This window comes from Myodes glareolus, chromosome 3 (assembly GCF_982192425.1).
Source record: "Myodes glareolus chromosome 3, mMyoGla1.1, whole genome shotgun sequence".
NCBI lineage: Eukaryota > Metazoa > Chordata > Mammalia > Rodentia > Cricetidae > Myodes > Myodes glareolus.
In genome coordinates, this window is record NC_142028.1 from 29,938,198 (window position 1) to 29,955,446 (window position 17,249).

General features: G+C 51.1%; 1 protein-coding gene across 12 annotated transcripts in view; it reads left to right on the forward strand.

Annotated features, from left to right (window-relative positions):
• Mical3 (microtubule associated monooxygenase, calponin and LIM domain containing 3) overlaps positions 1–17,249 on the forward strand; it is a 182,780-nt gene that overhangs the window by 98,268 nt on the left and 67,263 nt on the right. For 7 of the 12 annotated variants that reach the window (XM_087904290.1, XM_087904294.1, XM_087904292.1 and 4 more), the window contains exons 18-24: positions 201–299; positions 1,917–1,973; positions 4,134–4,241; positions 6,564–6,671; positions 7,215–7,401; positions 13,327–13,415; positions 14,006–14,093. In XM_087904290.1, the coding sequence (XP_087760416.1) occupies positions 201–299; positions 1,917–1,973; positions 4,134–4,241; positions 6,564–6,671; positions 7,215–7,401; positions 13,327–13,415; positions 14,006–14,093 (736 nt within the window). Of the gene's footprint in view, positions 1–200; positions 300–1,916; positions 1,974–4,133; positions 4,242–6,563; positions 6,672–7,214; positions 7,402–13,326; positions 13,416–14,005; positions 14,120–17,249 lie in introns of all 12 variants that reach the window. The other 5 variants (XM_087904298.1, XM_087904297.1, XM_087904299.1 and 2 more) reach the window with 2 other exon arrangements.

The following is a 17,249-nucleotide window of genomic DNA, read 5'->3' on the forward strand; positions in this document are numbered from 1 at the left end:
CAGGCTACCGTGAAAGACAAAAGATTGTGACGAGCCACTCCTGACCACAGAGTGAGGTGTTGCGAGGGCGGATGGTCAAGGAAGGGGCCGCTTGGGATGCTTTGCAAATATGCAAATCCTCCCTGGCCCTCCCAGGAGCGATCTCCACGAGGCCCCTGCTTCAACAGTGTTCTTTCTGTTTGTGTCTGTTGGTGTAAAAGCGACAGGAAAAGGAGCGTGCTCGGACCTGCCCCAAAAAAGTGATCACCCTCTCTCCTCCCCCTACTCCACCCTCCCGCCGGGCGCGCCGGGTTCAGCAGGTGATCCTCTGCATGCTCTGTGTCCTGTCTGTCCTCCTTACACGATGCATGGAGGGAGCCACCTCAGTAACCCCGCTTTCCAAGCATAAGTTTTTAGAAGATCACTCGTAGCAAAAGCAGCCTTCACTGTTTCAAGTGAGCAAATTCCTGTTGGGACCTCAGGATAGGGCCCTGTGCATCCAAATCCTGCATGTTCTGGTCCAGTCCCTATCGTGGGAGGTCAGCCGCAAACCAAAGTGTAAGCTATAGTCACCTCAGATCGAAGGCCCGGGAGCTTTAGAGGAGCTCTCTTAAAGTAGCCGTGTTTCTTTTGCTGTCTTGTGCGGTACGGTTAAGATGTGCACAGGAAAGCTTCGTGCGGCCTCCCTGCATGGATTTGTGCCTTGTGGTGCTGACAGCCTGTTCTCTGGCTCAGACAGCTTCTCCTAAGGAACCCAGCCACCCTTTCACACTCTAGGCCGATCACTGAGAGCCGCCAGGCACATGTGGCTGTTGCACCACGCAGACACGCGTTTATGGTGGACACACCTATACAGTGCTCACACAGAATGACTTGCTGACCTTTGAGCTGAAACCCTAGAAAATAAAAAGCCACTTCTGAAGGCAGGGTTTGTGGAAGGATATTTCCATAATGAAGGTAACCTACCTAAAAGGTGGCCATTAATGATGCATCTGGGTTGACAGGCCTTCCTCATGCCCCAGGGCCTAAGAACTGAGACACGGTGGCTGTTGTGACTGCCCAGTGTCTTCCTCTAAATGAAAGCTCATGAGTTGAGCATTTGTCCTGCCCCACACAGTATTTCAGCCCGTTCTCACAGTAACTGTGGGGCAGGTGCACCATCACCTCCACTTCCAGCCCGAGGAATGGGGCGGAGAGGCCAAGGAGTTGTGCAAGACTACAGGTGAGCAATGGCCAGAACAGAACGGGAGCTGTGAGAAGTCCGGAGGCAGGCTCTAGGCTCACGTTGCCTGTGGCAACATGTCGGGGGCACCCGATGAGGGCAGCCACCTGGGACGTTGACTTCCTTAGTGGTCATCGTGGTCTTCCTGTCCCCACAATTGCCATCTTCGTTCTTTCCTCACTGAAGCAGCCCTGTGCCTGCTCTAGGATTTTCCATGACCTCACACTGGTGCATTAACCGAGTCTTTCGGTTTCCCTGCAGTGAACTGTGCCTTGCTCCCAGGTTCCTGTTTAGGGCCTGCTCCCCACCCTGGAGTTTCCTCCGAGCTCTGTGATGGTCCTTTTGCATCCAGTTTCCGTCTCCCCACCTTCCTTTCTGAGGTCTTGCCGGGGAAAGCTTCCCTGCCAGCCTGCCTCCTTAGCTGAGCCCTCCACTGCGTGCCTCCAGTCTACGCCACTGGTGAAGGACACGTTTGCTCCACTTTTGTGCTAACCACAGCTCTTTGTCTGTGTAGAGGCAGGTGGAAGGCCGCACAGAACATTGTCCCAGATCATGGAATTTGATACAGGCGGGATTGTGGATAATTGGTTGGGGACATCTGGGGATGGGGAGATAGATGAATTAACTCTGAATTCTTGCCTAAATCTCTGCCTGTTACCTGGTAGGTCCAAATAGAGTTGGGGTGGAGCTTAAGTTTCTACTTTGTTGCCAACAGATATGCAGGGATCTTCATGCTGACAGCCGTGGCAAGCAGAACCCCCACCATGAGAGGGTAAAAGCATGAGCCTGTGGCATGGGATGCTGAGAGCCAGCAGTTGGGCACGCTGGGTGGTGTGGGGCAGAGGGAAGGGAGCATGGAGAACAGTCCCTTCTCCCAGCTTTTTGCACACTTGTCACCCGGCCAACAGCCAGAACGTTTTGCTAACAGCGTTGACCCATTCAATAGCATTAACTGCAGAGTGTCCATCTGCAAAACATTCAGAAGACTGGTTACTAATCCTGGTGCTTTCGTTGTTACAATGGGCCTTGGTGACTTTCCAGTTTCATTCTCCTGTCCGGTCCTACGACCTAATCACTCTACCCCTAAAGCAGGTGCGAGTGACCACAGGCTTTGACAACTGGGGAGAACCGGGAGAGGGGAAGCGTTGGGGGCAGACAGTGAAATTCATGGTCTTAGCTCTTGAGATAGAAATGGGCCATTGTGCCATTTTTCTCAATGAATGTGATGATGAAGCCCTTAGCCAGCCTACTTTTTTCATGAAGATTTTTGCATTGATCCTATCCTTAAAGATCTCCAGTGAGCTGGTGGGCTGCCTTGTTGGTGATTTCAGAGGCGCCCTCTCCCGGCCTTTGTTCTGAAAACTGTATTGAGGCTCAAACAGCAAGTCAGGTCCCATCTTGGGTTCATTAGCAAACAGATGTTAGCACCATCTTCTCTGCCCTTGGACCAAACTCCCAGCAGGATGGGGTTAGAGAGGAGAGAAGGGATTGAGGTGGAGAAGGCCGACCTCCCTGCCCTCCCGCCACTGGCCCTGCTTCACTGCTGCTCGGCAGGGGAGCTGGTGTGGATGTGGCATTTATAGCCTCTTCTTCCCAGACCCTACCATAGTCCTGGCCATCCTAAGAAAGGGAACAGGATAGTGCCCTGCATTCTGGAGAATGAGTGCATATGTAATGAGGTGCTGATGGTTTTCAGTAAACAGCATCTGGAAAGGAAGCAGGAAGTATGCTGGGTAAAGGAAGTTTGGCAGGAGACCATGTGAGGTCCAGGACCATGGTGCCCAGTGGGGAGAGTCATAGCCAAAGTGGCAGTCTGTCATGCCAGGAGCTGGTGTCTATCAGTTCCTCAGTGGGGCTCAGGCTAGACACTGGGGGTACTGCTTGCTTCTTTCCCAGGATGTCTCCCCACTCTGTAGCCCTGCTCATGCACTGCCTTGCTCTCTCTCCATGGCTCCCCTTCACTCAGTTCCCCACTCTGACTGTCCCACATTCCAGCAGAGTGGTTGGTTATCTCTTCCCTTTCGATGACAGTTACTCATTCCCAGAATTGTTGCTCTATATTCAGGGCCAGGAAGCTGGCTGGCCATCTGAAGCAGGGCATAGGGAATTCCCAGGTTCCTGCCACGGCACTGAAATGTCCACCAAACTGGGGTGCCGTGGGTCTCCTTGAAGCCTGGGCAGTACCCCTGTCCTTCTTATCTTGTGAGGATTTCTATCCTCGGTGTGGTAGGAAGTGAGAGCAATTGTCAAGGCGAGCAGTCACCTTTTCTCTGCTAGCTACATGGGCTCGGTATTGAGGAAGACCCTGGGCACTACTGCTGCACCAGCTGAAGCCAGTCTAAGACAAGGGGGATTTAGATCTGGTCCCTGGATCACCACTTGAGATTTGTCTGACTCCTTAGCAAGCAGATCTGCCCTGAGCACTGATCATAGAAGGAGAGTACCTGAGTTCTGGCCATAGGGAGGCATGGAGAAAGCCTTGGGCGCTGTCCCCAGGACAAGGGCATCCCTAGCAAGGGATTGTGAGGTTCCCAGTCCTGCTCTTCACACTATCAGGAGAGAACTAGAATAGAGGTGAGATGTCCCTACCAAGGAGCAATCCTGCACAGGTCAGCAAGGGCTCTGGGAGACACCAATGTCACATGTCACAGAGGGTGAACCCAGTAGGAGCACCAAGCCGTGGTGCCTGAGGCTTTCATAGGTGCTCAGAGACAGGCTCCGGAGCCAACTGAGCTGTAAGCATGGGGGAGGAGCAAGCGGGGAGCAGATGGGAGCCATAGATGAAGCTCCCTTTCTTCTGGGAATTGGCCTGCTTTATTTACCGCGTACCTTCTGTAGCTAAAGAGCAAAGCCGTCTGGCTCGAGTTTCCTGTGTTTGAGGTATGACTTTTAACGTTGACTGTGCTCTTTTTCTCCACCTTGTATTTTATAGCCAGAGCCTGAGCCTTCACGTCGATTTTTTGTTGACCAGTGGGAGCTCTCCCTTAGTCTCCGCTCCTCCACCCGCCCTGCCTCTCCCTCCTCTGACTCCCTCCGACAGGTAGCATGGCCTGGACTTAGCAAACCATGTTCTCCTGCAGCCTCTGCTCACTCTACTTTCACAGGTGTCCCCCACCTGAGGGAGGCTAGGAGGCACGCCTTTGCCTGGCGTGCGTGTGTGTGTGTGTGTGTGTGTGTGTGTGTGTGTGCGTGCATGCGCGCGTGTGTGCACACGCGTGCGTGTGTTGTCACAGATGCCTGTGTTAAAGAGGCTGCAGCTTTCTTTGAGTGTGTCACACATCACAGCCTGTCCGAGTGAACCCGCTGTTAAGCTGTGTCCAGTATTGATGGCATTTTTCAACCTTTGGCTGAAGACTACGTTTTTATAATCACATGCTACAGGATTTGAACCATTCCGTCACTAACTTTCATAAGATAGTAAGCACACAGCGCTCTTGGTGCTTCTTTGTGTGTGGAATGAACTTTGCTTTCCCCCCAGTGGCTTTGATCCAGTTCCAAGGTGTTGGTTAGGGATCGGAGGGTCTGTTGCCTTGGCTTGTGCCCTGTGTTCTTGGCCGGTACATGTGTGCGGAAGCACGTGCATGTGTGTGGTATGCAGGGGGCAAGCCCAGCAGTTGCTACACCTCGACTCCCTTCTGAGAGTGGGAAGAAGACAGCCGTCCGCTTTTCCTGCTGGAAACAAACAGAACCTGAGTCTTCAGCTCTCTGGGGGATGCTTGTCAGTGTCGCCACAAATGTCATCAGTGCCTCTGCATGTGCAGCCCAGGCCATGGCTGCTGCGGTGATAGAGGTCCTGGGTGCACACAGCGGGGCTAGGACTGCAGCGTGCTGGCCCTTTGCCACCTCCTCTGCAGGATGAAGACGGTGTGACTTTCCGATCCTTTGAGGGCAGCTCTCCTCCCTCATTTCTGCTCTCCTCTACCTGGTGTCTACCTCTCTCGGGCCTGTGCTTCTCCAGGTCCCGAGTCTAAGAGACTGTGGAATTGGCAGGCAAAATCTCTTTAGCAGAGTTGGAAAATGAAGTTGATCGCTCAGTTCCAGCCAGCCTTTGGCTTAGCCTAGTGAGAAGTGTTTTCTCAAGTGTGTCTGTTCCCAGACTTAGAGTTGGCCCCAAGGAACCTGGCTGTGCTGCTGCTTGGGCCGGCAGCCCTTTTACATGTGGCTTTAAAGGTTTATCCCTTGAAGTCATTTACTGGGGGGTTGATGTCATCTCTGGGATAGCTGCATCTGGATCAGAATTGTGACAACCTCTCCCACGTGGCTGGGAGCATCCTGCCGTGAGAGGTGTAGCATCCCCTGTCTCCATCCAGAGTCCTGACTCCCAGGTCTCTAAAAAACGGCCCACAGGACAGGATCCAGGCTGGGCCACAGGGTGCCAGGCCTCTGTGAGCAGGGCAGCTCACTGTACAGATGTGGACATTTTTCCTGTTTGTTTTTAAAGCATTGCCAAAGGGGGCTGCATTAGTTTGATTTGTGTATGTGTTGGGGGAGAAGGCTAGACTGTCTCATTGTGTAGTCCAGGCTAGACTTGAACTCACTCCTTAGCCTCCCAAATGCTAGAATTGCAGACGTGTGTCACCATACTCTGCTTTGGATTTTATCTTCTTTTGCCGTTGTTCAACTTTAAGAGCAATTCTTCCAGGGTAAGAGGAACAGCTTCCTGCAGGGTGTAGTTTGTGACTTGGTGTCCCCCCTGGTCTGGGAGAGCTCCAGCCTCCACATCGGGGAGAATGAGCACTGTCTTTCTGCTCTCACCCCCCACTTCCCATTCCAATGGGGGCAGTGGCCAGGGGAGGTCACGGTGGTCAGCTGTATGGAGCAGACACTGTGGGTCACCAGCAATGCCAGAACTCTTCACACCTGTCTCCCCCATGGGACATCAACCTCTGCAAGAATCTGCCTGGTTTCCTTCTCAGCCTGAGGTGGTCACCTTACTCGCAGAGCCCTTTGGGCCCTCTCCTGGCTCTTGACACTGTAGCCACCTGTCTGGAGTTGATCCCTCAAACTCTGTGAGTTCGGGTGCAGGCCCCTCTTGCTCTGCCGTGTTTGCTTCCATTTTGCCTTCTACCTCCGTGTCCCCCAGGTCTGGACTCTTAGGAAAACGTGAAGGACCGAGTTCTTCCCATGGAACCTTGTCTCCACTGCTGCTGCTCATGCGTGTGCTGACCACCGTGTGGACACCGGCACAGTGTTTCGCTCACTGCCCAGTTTCTGCTTGTGGGCACTGTGTTGGCATGGTTTGCTGTTGCACCGTGTGTTCCTTTTACACCACTCAAAAAAATTTGTTCCTGGCTCCTTAATTTAATTTTTTTTTCCTTCTCATTTCCCTTCGTTTGGTCATTCTGTAATCTTCAACCAATAGAAGTACATAAAGATGTACACGGGCGGAGTGAGCTCATTGGCTGAGCAGATAGCCAATCAGCTTCAAAGGAAAGAGCAACCCAAAAGCCTTCTAGACAAGAAGGAACTGGTAAGAGATATTCCAGGGCCACTGACTCTAGCCACAGTGGTGAGCAGCCCTCTCCTGCTCTGAGGCCTTACTGATTTCTGTAGCCACGTGAATGACTACGGGGTAGCTTTCTTGATTTTGATGACTGAATTTCTAGAACTGTGGTAGATGTTTGGAATGTTCTGTGGAAAAGCACTTTTTTCTTTAAAGATAGTCTCTCCGCTATTCAGGGGATGCACGCACATGTGCACACTCATGAATACCGAGTATATGTGTATTTATTCTATCCCCCAAGCAGAACTCTGGCAGAATAGTTGGTTTGATTGTTAAGAAATTCTGAAACCTTGGACTCCATCACAGGCATCTCTGGGTTGTTGATCACCACGGGTTTAGACCCCGGCTTATGGAGTAAAAGCTGCTTTGGAAGCTGCGCTCTGGGAGAGCTACAGACAGAGGGCTTGTCATCACTTACTGTCCGCAGTCTGCGGCCGTGTGGCCCGAGTCGGCATCACCCCCTGGAAGGGCCGCAAACACTGGTGTCTTCTTCTTCTACCCACCCCACAGGGCTCCATAAAGAAGGAGTTCCCACAGAACCTGGGGGGCAGCGACACGTGCTACTTCTGCCAGAAGCGGGTCTACGTGATGGAGAGGCTGAGCGCCGAGGGCAAGTTCTTCCACCGCAGCTGCTTCAAATGCGAGTACTGCGCCACCACGCTGCGCCTCTCTGCGTACGCCTACGACATTGAGGACGGTGAGTCTTCCTGCACGCGAGGGTGACGCCACGTTGTCCTTCTGAGCCAGAGACCTTGGGCCTCGCTGCAGTCCTCATTATTTTCTCTGTGTTCACCCTTCCCAGCCATCTCTTTCCTTTTTTTTCTAATTCTCGGACTGGGGATGGAGTTTACAAGACAGGGTTTCTCTGTGTAGCCCTGGCTGTCCTGGAGCTTATTCTGCAGACCAGGCTGGCCTCCAACTCAGAGATCCTCCTGCTTCTGCCTCCTGAGCGCTGGGATTAAAGGTGTGTGCCACCACCGCCCAGCAAAGTAATTCTGAGACTCTTTAAAGATATTTTTGCAGTCACCAGACTGTTGGAGCTCAGCCAAGGAGGTGCTGACGAGAGCAGCGTGTCCATGTCGTCCCCTCGTTTCACACGCTCACCTCCTTACCTCACACGACAGAGACTGTGAAGGCTAAACCAGGCCTGATAAGGGTTCCTAGAATTCACGTTTCTTGCCTAAGAAACGACCACAACCAAAATAGATCCCAGGCTTGTGTCTTACGGAGCAAGGTGGAAAGGCCCAAGCTTTGTCACCTCCCTCTGGCATCAGCGTGTCCTGGCCTGGGGCCCAGGTCTGCTGGTTAACTGGAAAGACCTTAACTGGAAGGTGGAGAAGTGTGCCAACAAATAACAGGCAGCTCATCATCTGAAAATTCTTAAGGAAATGGGACTACGTGCCAAAGGCATTTATGACCCCTGCAGCCATCCCTACAGGATGCTGAGGGACTCGTGGGTCATGGTTTCATTTAAGGGTAATAAACCTAGGTGAATAGAAGAGGAAACGCCATCCTTACAGGAATGATACTAAACCTGCGTCTCAATAGGTTGTATATTGACTGTAAAGAGACCAGAAGTGATGATGGCAGAGGGAACCCATAATGAGTCACCCCCATCATATGGACCCTCCTAATGGTGAAACTCAGCCACAGCTCTGTCACAAAGCAAAGGCAGAAAATAAGTGACGAACTCAGCATCACCTTCCTGCACTAAGAGAGACAGTGTTCAGTGAAGAGTCAATTAGGTGAGGAAGCTAATCTCCTAGTATCGAGTTTTCTTCTTTACTCTCACACATCCTTTCTCTCGGGACAGCACCTTCGACTCCAAGGAGAGGTGTTGGCAGGAAGGGCCCCCACCTTGTAGAGCTGTCCTTGATACTTAGGTTATTTTAGTTGGTCTTTTACCTTGGATGTGCCTGGAAAGAAGATCCCTGATTCTCTGGAGGGCGTAGATGAGGTGTAAGTGTGCCTCTAGGAGCTTAGCAGTTTGTATTCTTCAGCTTCCATCGATGTGACGAAATGCCTGAGATCAGCTTATGTTGGAGGCTGTAGTCTGCGATCTCCTGGTCCGCTGCTCTCTGGCTGTGACATGGTAGCGCATGGCAGGGGTGTACCGCAGAGCAGGCATGTTCACTTCATTACCAGGAAACCAGAGAGAAGGGATCAGAGTCCACAGTCCCTTTCCAGGCACACCCCCAGCGATCTAACTTCTCCCGGTAGCTGAAGACTCAGCCTTTATTTAACACGCGGGCTGGTCTGTTCGGTGGGAATGATACCCACAGTTCACACAAGGCAAAGCACACAGGTCTTGTTTTCAACCCCTACGTACACCATTGAGACCACAGGAGCTTGCCTAGACTGTCCCCTACCTGGAATGTTCTTTCCTAGTCAGGGTGTAATGGGCCTCTTGACCTTCCTGTCCCCACATGTCCTCCCCTCAGAGGTCTCCCCAGACCTCTGTCCGTGAAGTGGCCACCAAGTGCCAGTAGCGCCACCTGCTGCAGTTGTGCCCACGGTGTTAGCTGCTGTCTCGGGCTGTGTCACGTGTCTTCTGCTCCATCCAATTAAAATGCTCGTCTGCCTTGACTGGAGACCAGTGTCCATGGTAGCCTTGTCCTTAAACGACACTCACAAACAAAGAGTCAATGACAGTTCATTTTGGGCCTGCCTGACAGATACCTGCGTCTCCCTGTTCATCACTCATTTTGATTACAACGATTGCTTAGTCTAGACGTTCCCCAGTCCGCCACTTCATTGAGTCCTCTCAACTGGTGACTGATTTCACAATGTTAGACTGGTGGGCTTTCCTGAGACAGGAGCCATAGTGCAGTGTCAGACAGTGCAGGCTCTGGAACCAGTTTCCTGCCTGAGGTGCTCTGACTTGTGGCCGGCAGCTTGGCCTGACTATGCCTGTCCTATGAAAGGGTAGTAGCAATGCATCCCTCAATGGGTGGTGTGAGCACCAAATGAAGGGATAAATGGAAAGCCGTTGGAGTCATGTCTGGAGCATAGTAAATGTTAGGTAAAAATTTGTGTGTATTTGTTTTTTAATTCATTTAAACAGCAAAAGTAATTGAGTTGAGTTTGGGAAAGAAAATGAGAGCTATGTTGAAGTCAGGAATAGTCGCATATACCTGTGATCCCCTTGAGAGGTGGAGACAGGAAGATCAGGGTTCAGGGTCAGGGCGGGCTGCGTGAGTCCATACCTCCAAAAAAGAGAGAAGCATTGATGGTTAACAGAGCACACATCGTGCCTCTGATGGTGAACTATTTCACCTTACAAGGCAGAAGGTCTGTTCCTTCCCACGGGAGGAAGTGAGCCCTAAGAAGTCAAACGTCCGAATGACTGCCGAGAGACTGGCTTTCACTAAGATCTCTCTTTGGTTGTGTTTCTGCGTCATGCACTACCTTCCTAGAAAACAGGTGTCTGGAATGTTCTTGGAAGTTACCGTCAGCCCTTGCATTTAGTTACGATGTGGAACAGGACCCAGTGCCTGTGAGCTGGCAGCAGAGTTTGCGATCTGAGTGTTTAACTTAGGAGAAAAAGTTCAATGAAGCAGTATGAGGTTACTAGTGTCCTTGTGCTGTCCTGAGCCTCAGGCCAGTGAGATGGCTCAGCACGGCACCCGTGACCAAGCTGGAGACCTGAGTTTGAGTCCTTGAGACCCACATGGTGGAAGCAGAGAACCAGTTCCTGAAAGTTGGGCACTGATCTCCACACATGCCCTCCCGTGCCTGCCTACACAGACACACACACACAGAGACATAAATGTAGAAAGGTTTTAAATTTAAAAAATAAGTAGACAAGCTTCATGATGAAATCCAAGTCGCTAAATGTAAACTTTAGAATTATGTCTCCCATCTAAATAATCTTAGAGATGGTTCTGGAGAGATGGCTCAGTGGTTCAGAGTACTAGCTACTCTTCCAGGGGACCCGAGTTCAATTTCTAGCACCTACCTGATGGCTCACAACTGCCTGTAACTCCAGTCTCACTGGTCCAGTGCCCTCTCCTGTCTCTGTGGGCACCAGGCACACAGGGTGCACAGACATAAATGCAGGCAAGTCATACATAAAAACATAAATTTAAAATGGACTCAGAAGTGCTTCTTTCAAGGCCCCAGCAGTCCTCCATAATGGCCATGGTCAACCTGGCCTCAGTCACATGTCAGCCTTGGGGAATGGGTCCTGAGGTGGCTGAGGTTGACCAGTCTGGTCCAGTATCTTCCCTGATAGCCCCATCACTGTCCCGTAAAGGAGGATGGGTAATTCTTAAAGAACAAAATACAATACAAATCCAAAACACACTGGCTGATCCGGGTACTAATACATTTTATCTGCTGTTTAGTGGGAGGAACCCCCTAATCCCAAATTATCTAAAAGGAATTGTGGATAAGCTAAAAACAAAACAAACAGCATGAAAAACATATAAATCAACTCTTCTCACATCTAGAGAAGTAGATCATGAAATGATGACCTCTGCCCGTCACGTGTCCCCCACAGGGCCAGGTCTCTAAGTCCTGGCTAAGTGCCAGCAGCTGGTGAGAAACCTGCTTAAACTGTGACAGATCATGACTATCTGAAGTCTGTAAAATTCTCTGTTATTTTTTTTTTCACCTTTGGCTTTAAATCTAAACTCTCCAGTTACGGTCATTGTTAAAGGCATGGCTGCTAGCCGATGGGTGTTTGAAAGGCAGCTGGCTTGTGAGGGCCCTGACTTCATCAGCGGATTAATTCACAGATGGATAAATTGTTGGGTGATGATGGAAACTTTGGGAGATAGAGCCGGGTTGAAAGCGGTAGTAACAAGGATGAGCCCTGCAACTTGTCCCTGGCTGCCTCCCCATTTCCATGCTTTCTCTGCTTCTTGCCATCTTGATGGGAGCATCTCTTCTCCATCCACCTGCTCTCCACCGTGCTGCCCTGCATCAGCAAGGCCCAAAGCAGAGGGACCAAGTTACCTTGGATGAGACTTCTGAAATCATGAGCCAAAATAGATATTTCTTCCTTTAACTGTTTTCCTGAGTATTTGACAAAGCTGACTTTACATAGTAATAAAAGCAGATAAAGGAAAAGTCAATTATTTTATAAAATGAAGAGAATACATAGGCGTTGGCAGATGGCTCAGGGGTAATGCAGGCATTACCTCAGGCTCTGCAGACATAAAGACCTGAGTTTGAGTCCCCAGAACCCACATAAAAAATGCCAGACATGGCTACATATCCTTATAACCCCCCAGCATGGGGGAGCAAAGAACGGCAGGCCCTGGGGCTCCCTGGCCAGTAGCTGAAGTGGCAAATTGAGTGAGAGAGCCATCTCTGGTCAATAAAACAGGAGGTTATAGGGGGACCAAGTCCCGGTTTCTGCTCACGCACCTGTGGACGCATGCGCACACAGTACCGAGAGATACACCCAGGTCACGGGAAGGGAAGAGCTGCCCCTTGCCTTGCTTCCTCTGACGTGTCCGTGCCCTGGGTTTGCCTTTGTTGGACTCGCTCTTGGCCAATAACAAGGGAAAGCAGGTAGCTCCTGATGCACACCTCAAAGTAGAGAAGAGATCCGGGCAGCTAACTCGTAGTTCAACCCAGCCCACTTGTGTTGGGAAGGAAGACGGATCTTTAGATGTTTTTGGCCTCACTCTCCATAGCAGATAGTTGCATAAGTACAACCCAGTGAGTAGACAGGGCTGGAGGGCGTAGAAAATTGGTCCGCCCTGGTTATATTGAAGCACACTCTTGGGTTTTACTGTTTATTCTCTGTTCATGATCCACACAAGACTCCTTTGTTACTGTTTTTGTTGGGGTGTGTGTGTGTGTGTGTGTGTGCAAGCATGCATACCACAACCCATGTGTAGAGAAAAAAAGCAGCTTTGGAGAGTCAGTTATCTCCACCCCCCTTGTTGAGGCCTGGCCTCTCTTACTGTTTCTGCCCCTGCACTCCGGGGCAGCTGACCCATGAACTCCTGGCCCATTCTCCTGTCTCCGCCTCCTATCCATCCATAGGAATGCTGGGATTGCAGATTCTCACCACCACATCCTGCTTTCTGCATAGGTCCTAGGAACTAAAGTCAGGTTGTCAGGCTGTGCACAGCACAAGCCTTTGCCTCTTAGCCATCCTTCACCCCTTGTATTATTTTTAGCACTTACAGGGTTGCAGCCTGCTTTGGACTGACTGTGGCTAGTGACAGGGAGGATAGGAATCCATGGAAGTGGAGGGGATCAGAGATAGAGTTAGTAACTGGCGCCACCCTAGCCCTTGAAGCCCTCCTGCTTCCACCCCGCACTTATTGACTCTTGCCCTCCCCAGAAATGCCACTGCTGTTGTCATGTGACTGTGTCTTTGTCCTCAGACACTACTACTTTGTTCGCTGGCTCTGTCCTGCAAGCCTCACATTTTTGCTCTGGGCACTGATTGGTGGCTGCTCAAGAACCTTCACACACCCAAAGGGGAAGACCTCTGGTCCAACACGGGCAGCAGGCTGGGGGCTGGTCTTTCTAGATTGTAGGGGGAGTGGGGAGCTGTGACGGGCAGGGGTTGTGCAGTGGCATCCTGTGGCCAGCAAGCCAAGTTCCCCGTTGTGGCCTTCTGCTCACTCCTCCTTTCCCTGCTTCTTCCTGTCCACAGGCAAATTCTACTGTAAGCCGCACTACTGTTACCGACTGTCCGGCTACGCGCAGAGGAAGAGGCCGGCAGTGGCTCCTCTGTCTGGAAAGGTAACTTCCTATGAGTGGGACTCTCAGAGTGTCGCCTGTCCCATGAGTGAGCTTGAGAGGAACTGCGGTTGGCTAGATGCAGACGAGCCAGGTTTACCAGCTTCTAGTGATGCAGGTCTCAGAGACAATACTCAGGGCTCCTTCCAAGCAGGGGAGCGCCCTGCTGCTCACCATAGCTAACCATTCCTTCCCCGAGGTCAGAGCTCTTCTCTTTGTAGCTGGAGAATAAGTGGCCTTTTGCGTCCACGGAGTCCCCATCGTAGGTCCCATCTATGGAGGGAAAACAGTTCTCTACCGAGTCTGTGCAGACCCTTCTGTCCTCTGGGCGAGACAGTGTAATTAACCCTTTACTCTCTGTAGTGGCTCCTTCGTGATATCAATCGTCCAGAGAGTGTTTAAAGTTGGCAGGAGGGTGCATATATGTTAAATGTCAGTGCGTCGCAGATCTTGATATCTAAGAGGTTGAAGACTTCTTTCCGGGGAAGACTTCCTCTCCGAGGAATACGGTAGACAGACAGAGTAGCCATTCTCGGGGGTCATTGAGGGCTACAGTCAGAATCACTGTTCTTTTTTCATATGAACTCTTCTAGGAAGCCAAAGGAACCCTGCAGGATGGTCCTGCCGCAGATGCAAACGGACTGGCCAGCGTTGCCGCCAGCTCGGCCGAGAGAACTCCAGGTAGCCTCACTTCCTTGTTTGACTGGGTGGTGCACCACTCTCTCGGCCTCTGTGACAAGGCCAAGGGGATGAGCCAGCACCTCCAAAGCAACATTTCTTCACTCGGGCATCAAGTGGCCCAAAACCCGCTGGACTCCTTTTTCATGTGTCAGCTGCTGGTGTTTGGAGTCCCCTTCCTCTATGGCCTGTCAGAGGTTCTGGTGCAGATTGGAGGGGAGTTTCACTGGCAGACTGTGAGCCAGTGATGGTGCTGTCTGGTGAGTGGGGTTACCTCACACTCCCAAGACACGCCGAGGTACTTGGTGCAGACACTGTAGGTCAACAGAAACCCAAACGAGGCTGCTATGTCATTGACCCAGGGAAAGCCCAGAACCGTAGGCTTCTGTGTGACTCCTGTGTAGGGCCTGCTTCCTGTCACAGAGATGTGTAACTGGGGCCCACAGTTTGAATGTGTTCACTGCAACTTGAAGTTTTTGCATCCCATTCCCCAGCTCTGTGTCCAGATCGTCCATGTGGCAAGGGCTACCCTCTCCTAATCACTTTAGGCATAAAAGTGTCCAGTGAGGGTCAAGACCCCCTTGTCCCATTCTTGTTACCACTTCCTGTGTCAAGAGCTCAGCAGTACCATTCTACCTCAGAACACACGCCAGCTATACCCATTGCCAGGCAGAATAGGGAGTGTCAGAAGCATGGGGCTTGTAGAGCATTGTCTTGTGTTTTTCCTTAAAATTTGCCCCTGTCTGTACTTGTAAAGCTAGCCACAGTTCTGAACACTTCAGGGAGGTCCTGAGTACCCTGTGGCGGCCCCAGATGGCTCTCATGGGTCACTCTTTATGTACGAAGTCTATGGGCTGTATTTCTGTATATTCCACATTTTCTCTTGTTTACGACAAATATAGTTTTTTCTTTCTTGTTTATTTTTTGTGTGGGGTTTTTGAGATAGACTCTCAGTATGTAGCCCTGGCTACAACTGTATGTGTAGGCCAGGCTGGTCTCAAATTCACAGAGATCCACCTGCCTCTGTTTTCCCAAGTGCTGGGATTAAAGGCGTGCACCACTACACCCAGCAGCAAATATATCTTAACACAGCCAGGTACAAACTCAAATAAAAATGAAAGATTATCAGCCAGTGCCAGAAGCCGCAGAGGAGCCTGTGTATACTTTCCATGATGATGGGCGGGGAGGAGGAGGATTTTCTTAGCTTTCCAATGGAGCTGCTTCTGTTGATGAAGTAAGGAGCGGACACAGTCCTTGGGCACTGCCAGAGGAGGGAGAATGTGCCTGGGACTTGGCAGGAGTCCTGTGGGGGTGGGGTGTGTTAAGCCTCTGAGGCACAGAAACCCAGTCAGGCCTGGTGAACTTGACTGCCACTTTTCTGTGTTCCCTGCTTATGCTCTGAGGAAGCGGAAGCTTTTGAGGTGCTCTGCTGGTGGGACCCACAGTTTATAACCATACTTTAGCCCCAAGTGACTCGGAGCCATGTGTAGTCTGTCAGCCCTTGGGAGTATTTCTCAAGAGTCTGCCACTCCAGAGCATACACTGGCAGGAGAAAGTACCCTGGCCGCAGACACAGCTGTGAGTTTACACTGGACTGTGCCTGTGACCAAGTGAGAGCCCCACCGAGCAGGCTTGCCGGGGAACCCGACTCCTCAGTCAAACAGAAAAGTTCACTGTCCCAGGGGTAAAGGGCGCAAGAACATTCTTTTCAAAAAGAGATATCAATGATTTTGCTAACTCTCTTAGCTTGTTCATTTTGCCTCTCTGTCTGTCCAAGGAAAGCATAGTGGGTTTCAGAGTTTTAGAGCCATCTAAAGACATAAGGAAGCCATAGATAAGGACAAGAATGTGTCATAAAGCACTGAGAAAATGAGACTTGCCAGCGTGGTTAAAGAAACAGAACAACTGAGAAAGGGCCTGAGGCAGAGGTTTTCAGAACAGCAGGGGAGGTTAGGATTCAGAGTCCCAAAGTATCCCAGACTGAATGTCCAAAGGGAGCGAGGCTGGCACTGCCCAGGGGACTCTCTGCAGTGGGAGGCCAGGCTCGGGGTTTGGAGATCACAGCCCTGAATCGTGAACATGCCCAAAGCCCGGCCTCTTGCCCTTGAGAAGGACTGGGAAATGGGCGGCATCATGAGAGATGTTTCGGAGCTGCCCCAAAATGGGTTTCTGTTTTTTCTTTGATAGAAATGCCTTCTCCAAATCCCACAGTAGCTTTGAGTGTTTGGCTAAACTTCCTCCAGAAAGGTTCAGACATAGCTCAGGGTCTCAGGCTTCCAGAATGTGTCACAGAAGAGGTCTTAGCCTGGTCCCTCTTCTGTCACATGTGGGTGCCTGTGCTCCCTGGAACCCAGCATGGAGGAGGAGCAGGAAGAGCCGGGCTGTGGCCAGCGGCCCTGCACCTCCTTCCTTTTGTAGCTCTTCATTCTTTCCCCTTAGGCAGGAATTAGTGCTGTTGGCAAAAATAAAATAACAGCAACAAAAATACCCCCAAAATAACAATAGAACCCACCTTAACCTCGCATAGGCCTAACTTCACACATTGTCTTCCTCTGGTAACCTTGTCTACGACTGCTACTTGACCCACTGTTTGAGACACTGTTTACGGTATTTCTGTTTGTAATGTGCTTTTAATATAGAATGCCTCCTTTTGTTCTTGAACCTGTAAATGCTTTGTTTCCAAGCCTCCTCTTCTCATTGCTACGGATCAGTGGGCCTGGCACAGATCTCCTTACCCTGGCCTCACAGTACCAGCCCGAGTTTAGGAGAAGTCTGGACAGCAGGCAGAGAAAGACCTGGATGTGAGCCCTTGCTTGCAAGTGGTTCCTTTTTCAGGTAGAGGAAGCCCATGATGCAGAACCAAAAGTGAGGCACAAGGCACGTGAGTGGGAAGGGAAGGGAAAGAGAGCCTTTCTGCCAGTGTGCAGTGTCTAGAACGTTTGCACGGCAGAGAGCAGGCGGGAGGCGCATGCTCCCAGTCTTCTTGTGAAGAAGAGCGTCTTCCCTGGAGAAGCTGTGGTTACAAGGGGAACTGACCTGTTCCCTAACCCTAGGCACTCGACATGGTATATGGTACCCACTGGCTTCCACTGTTGTATCCCGGTGGGCTAATAGGAAACACAGGCACTGCCCACACTAGCCAGAATAGCCACATGCTAC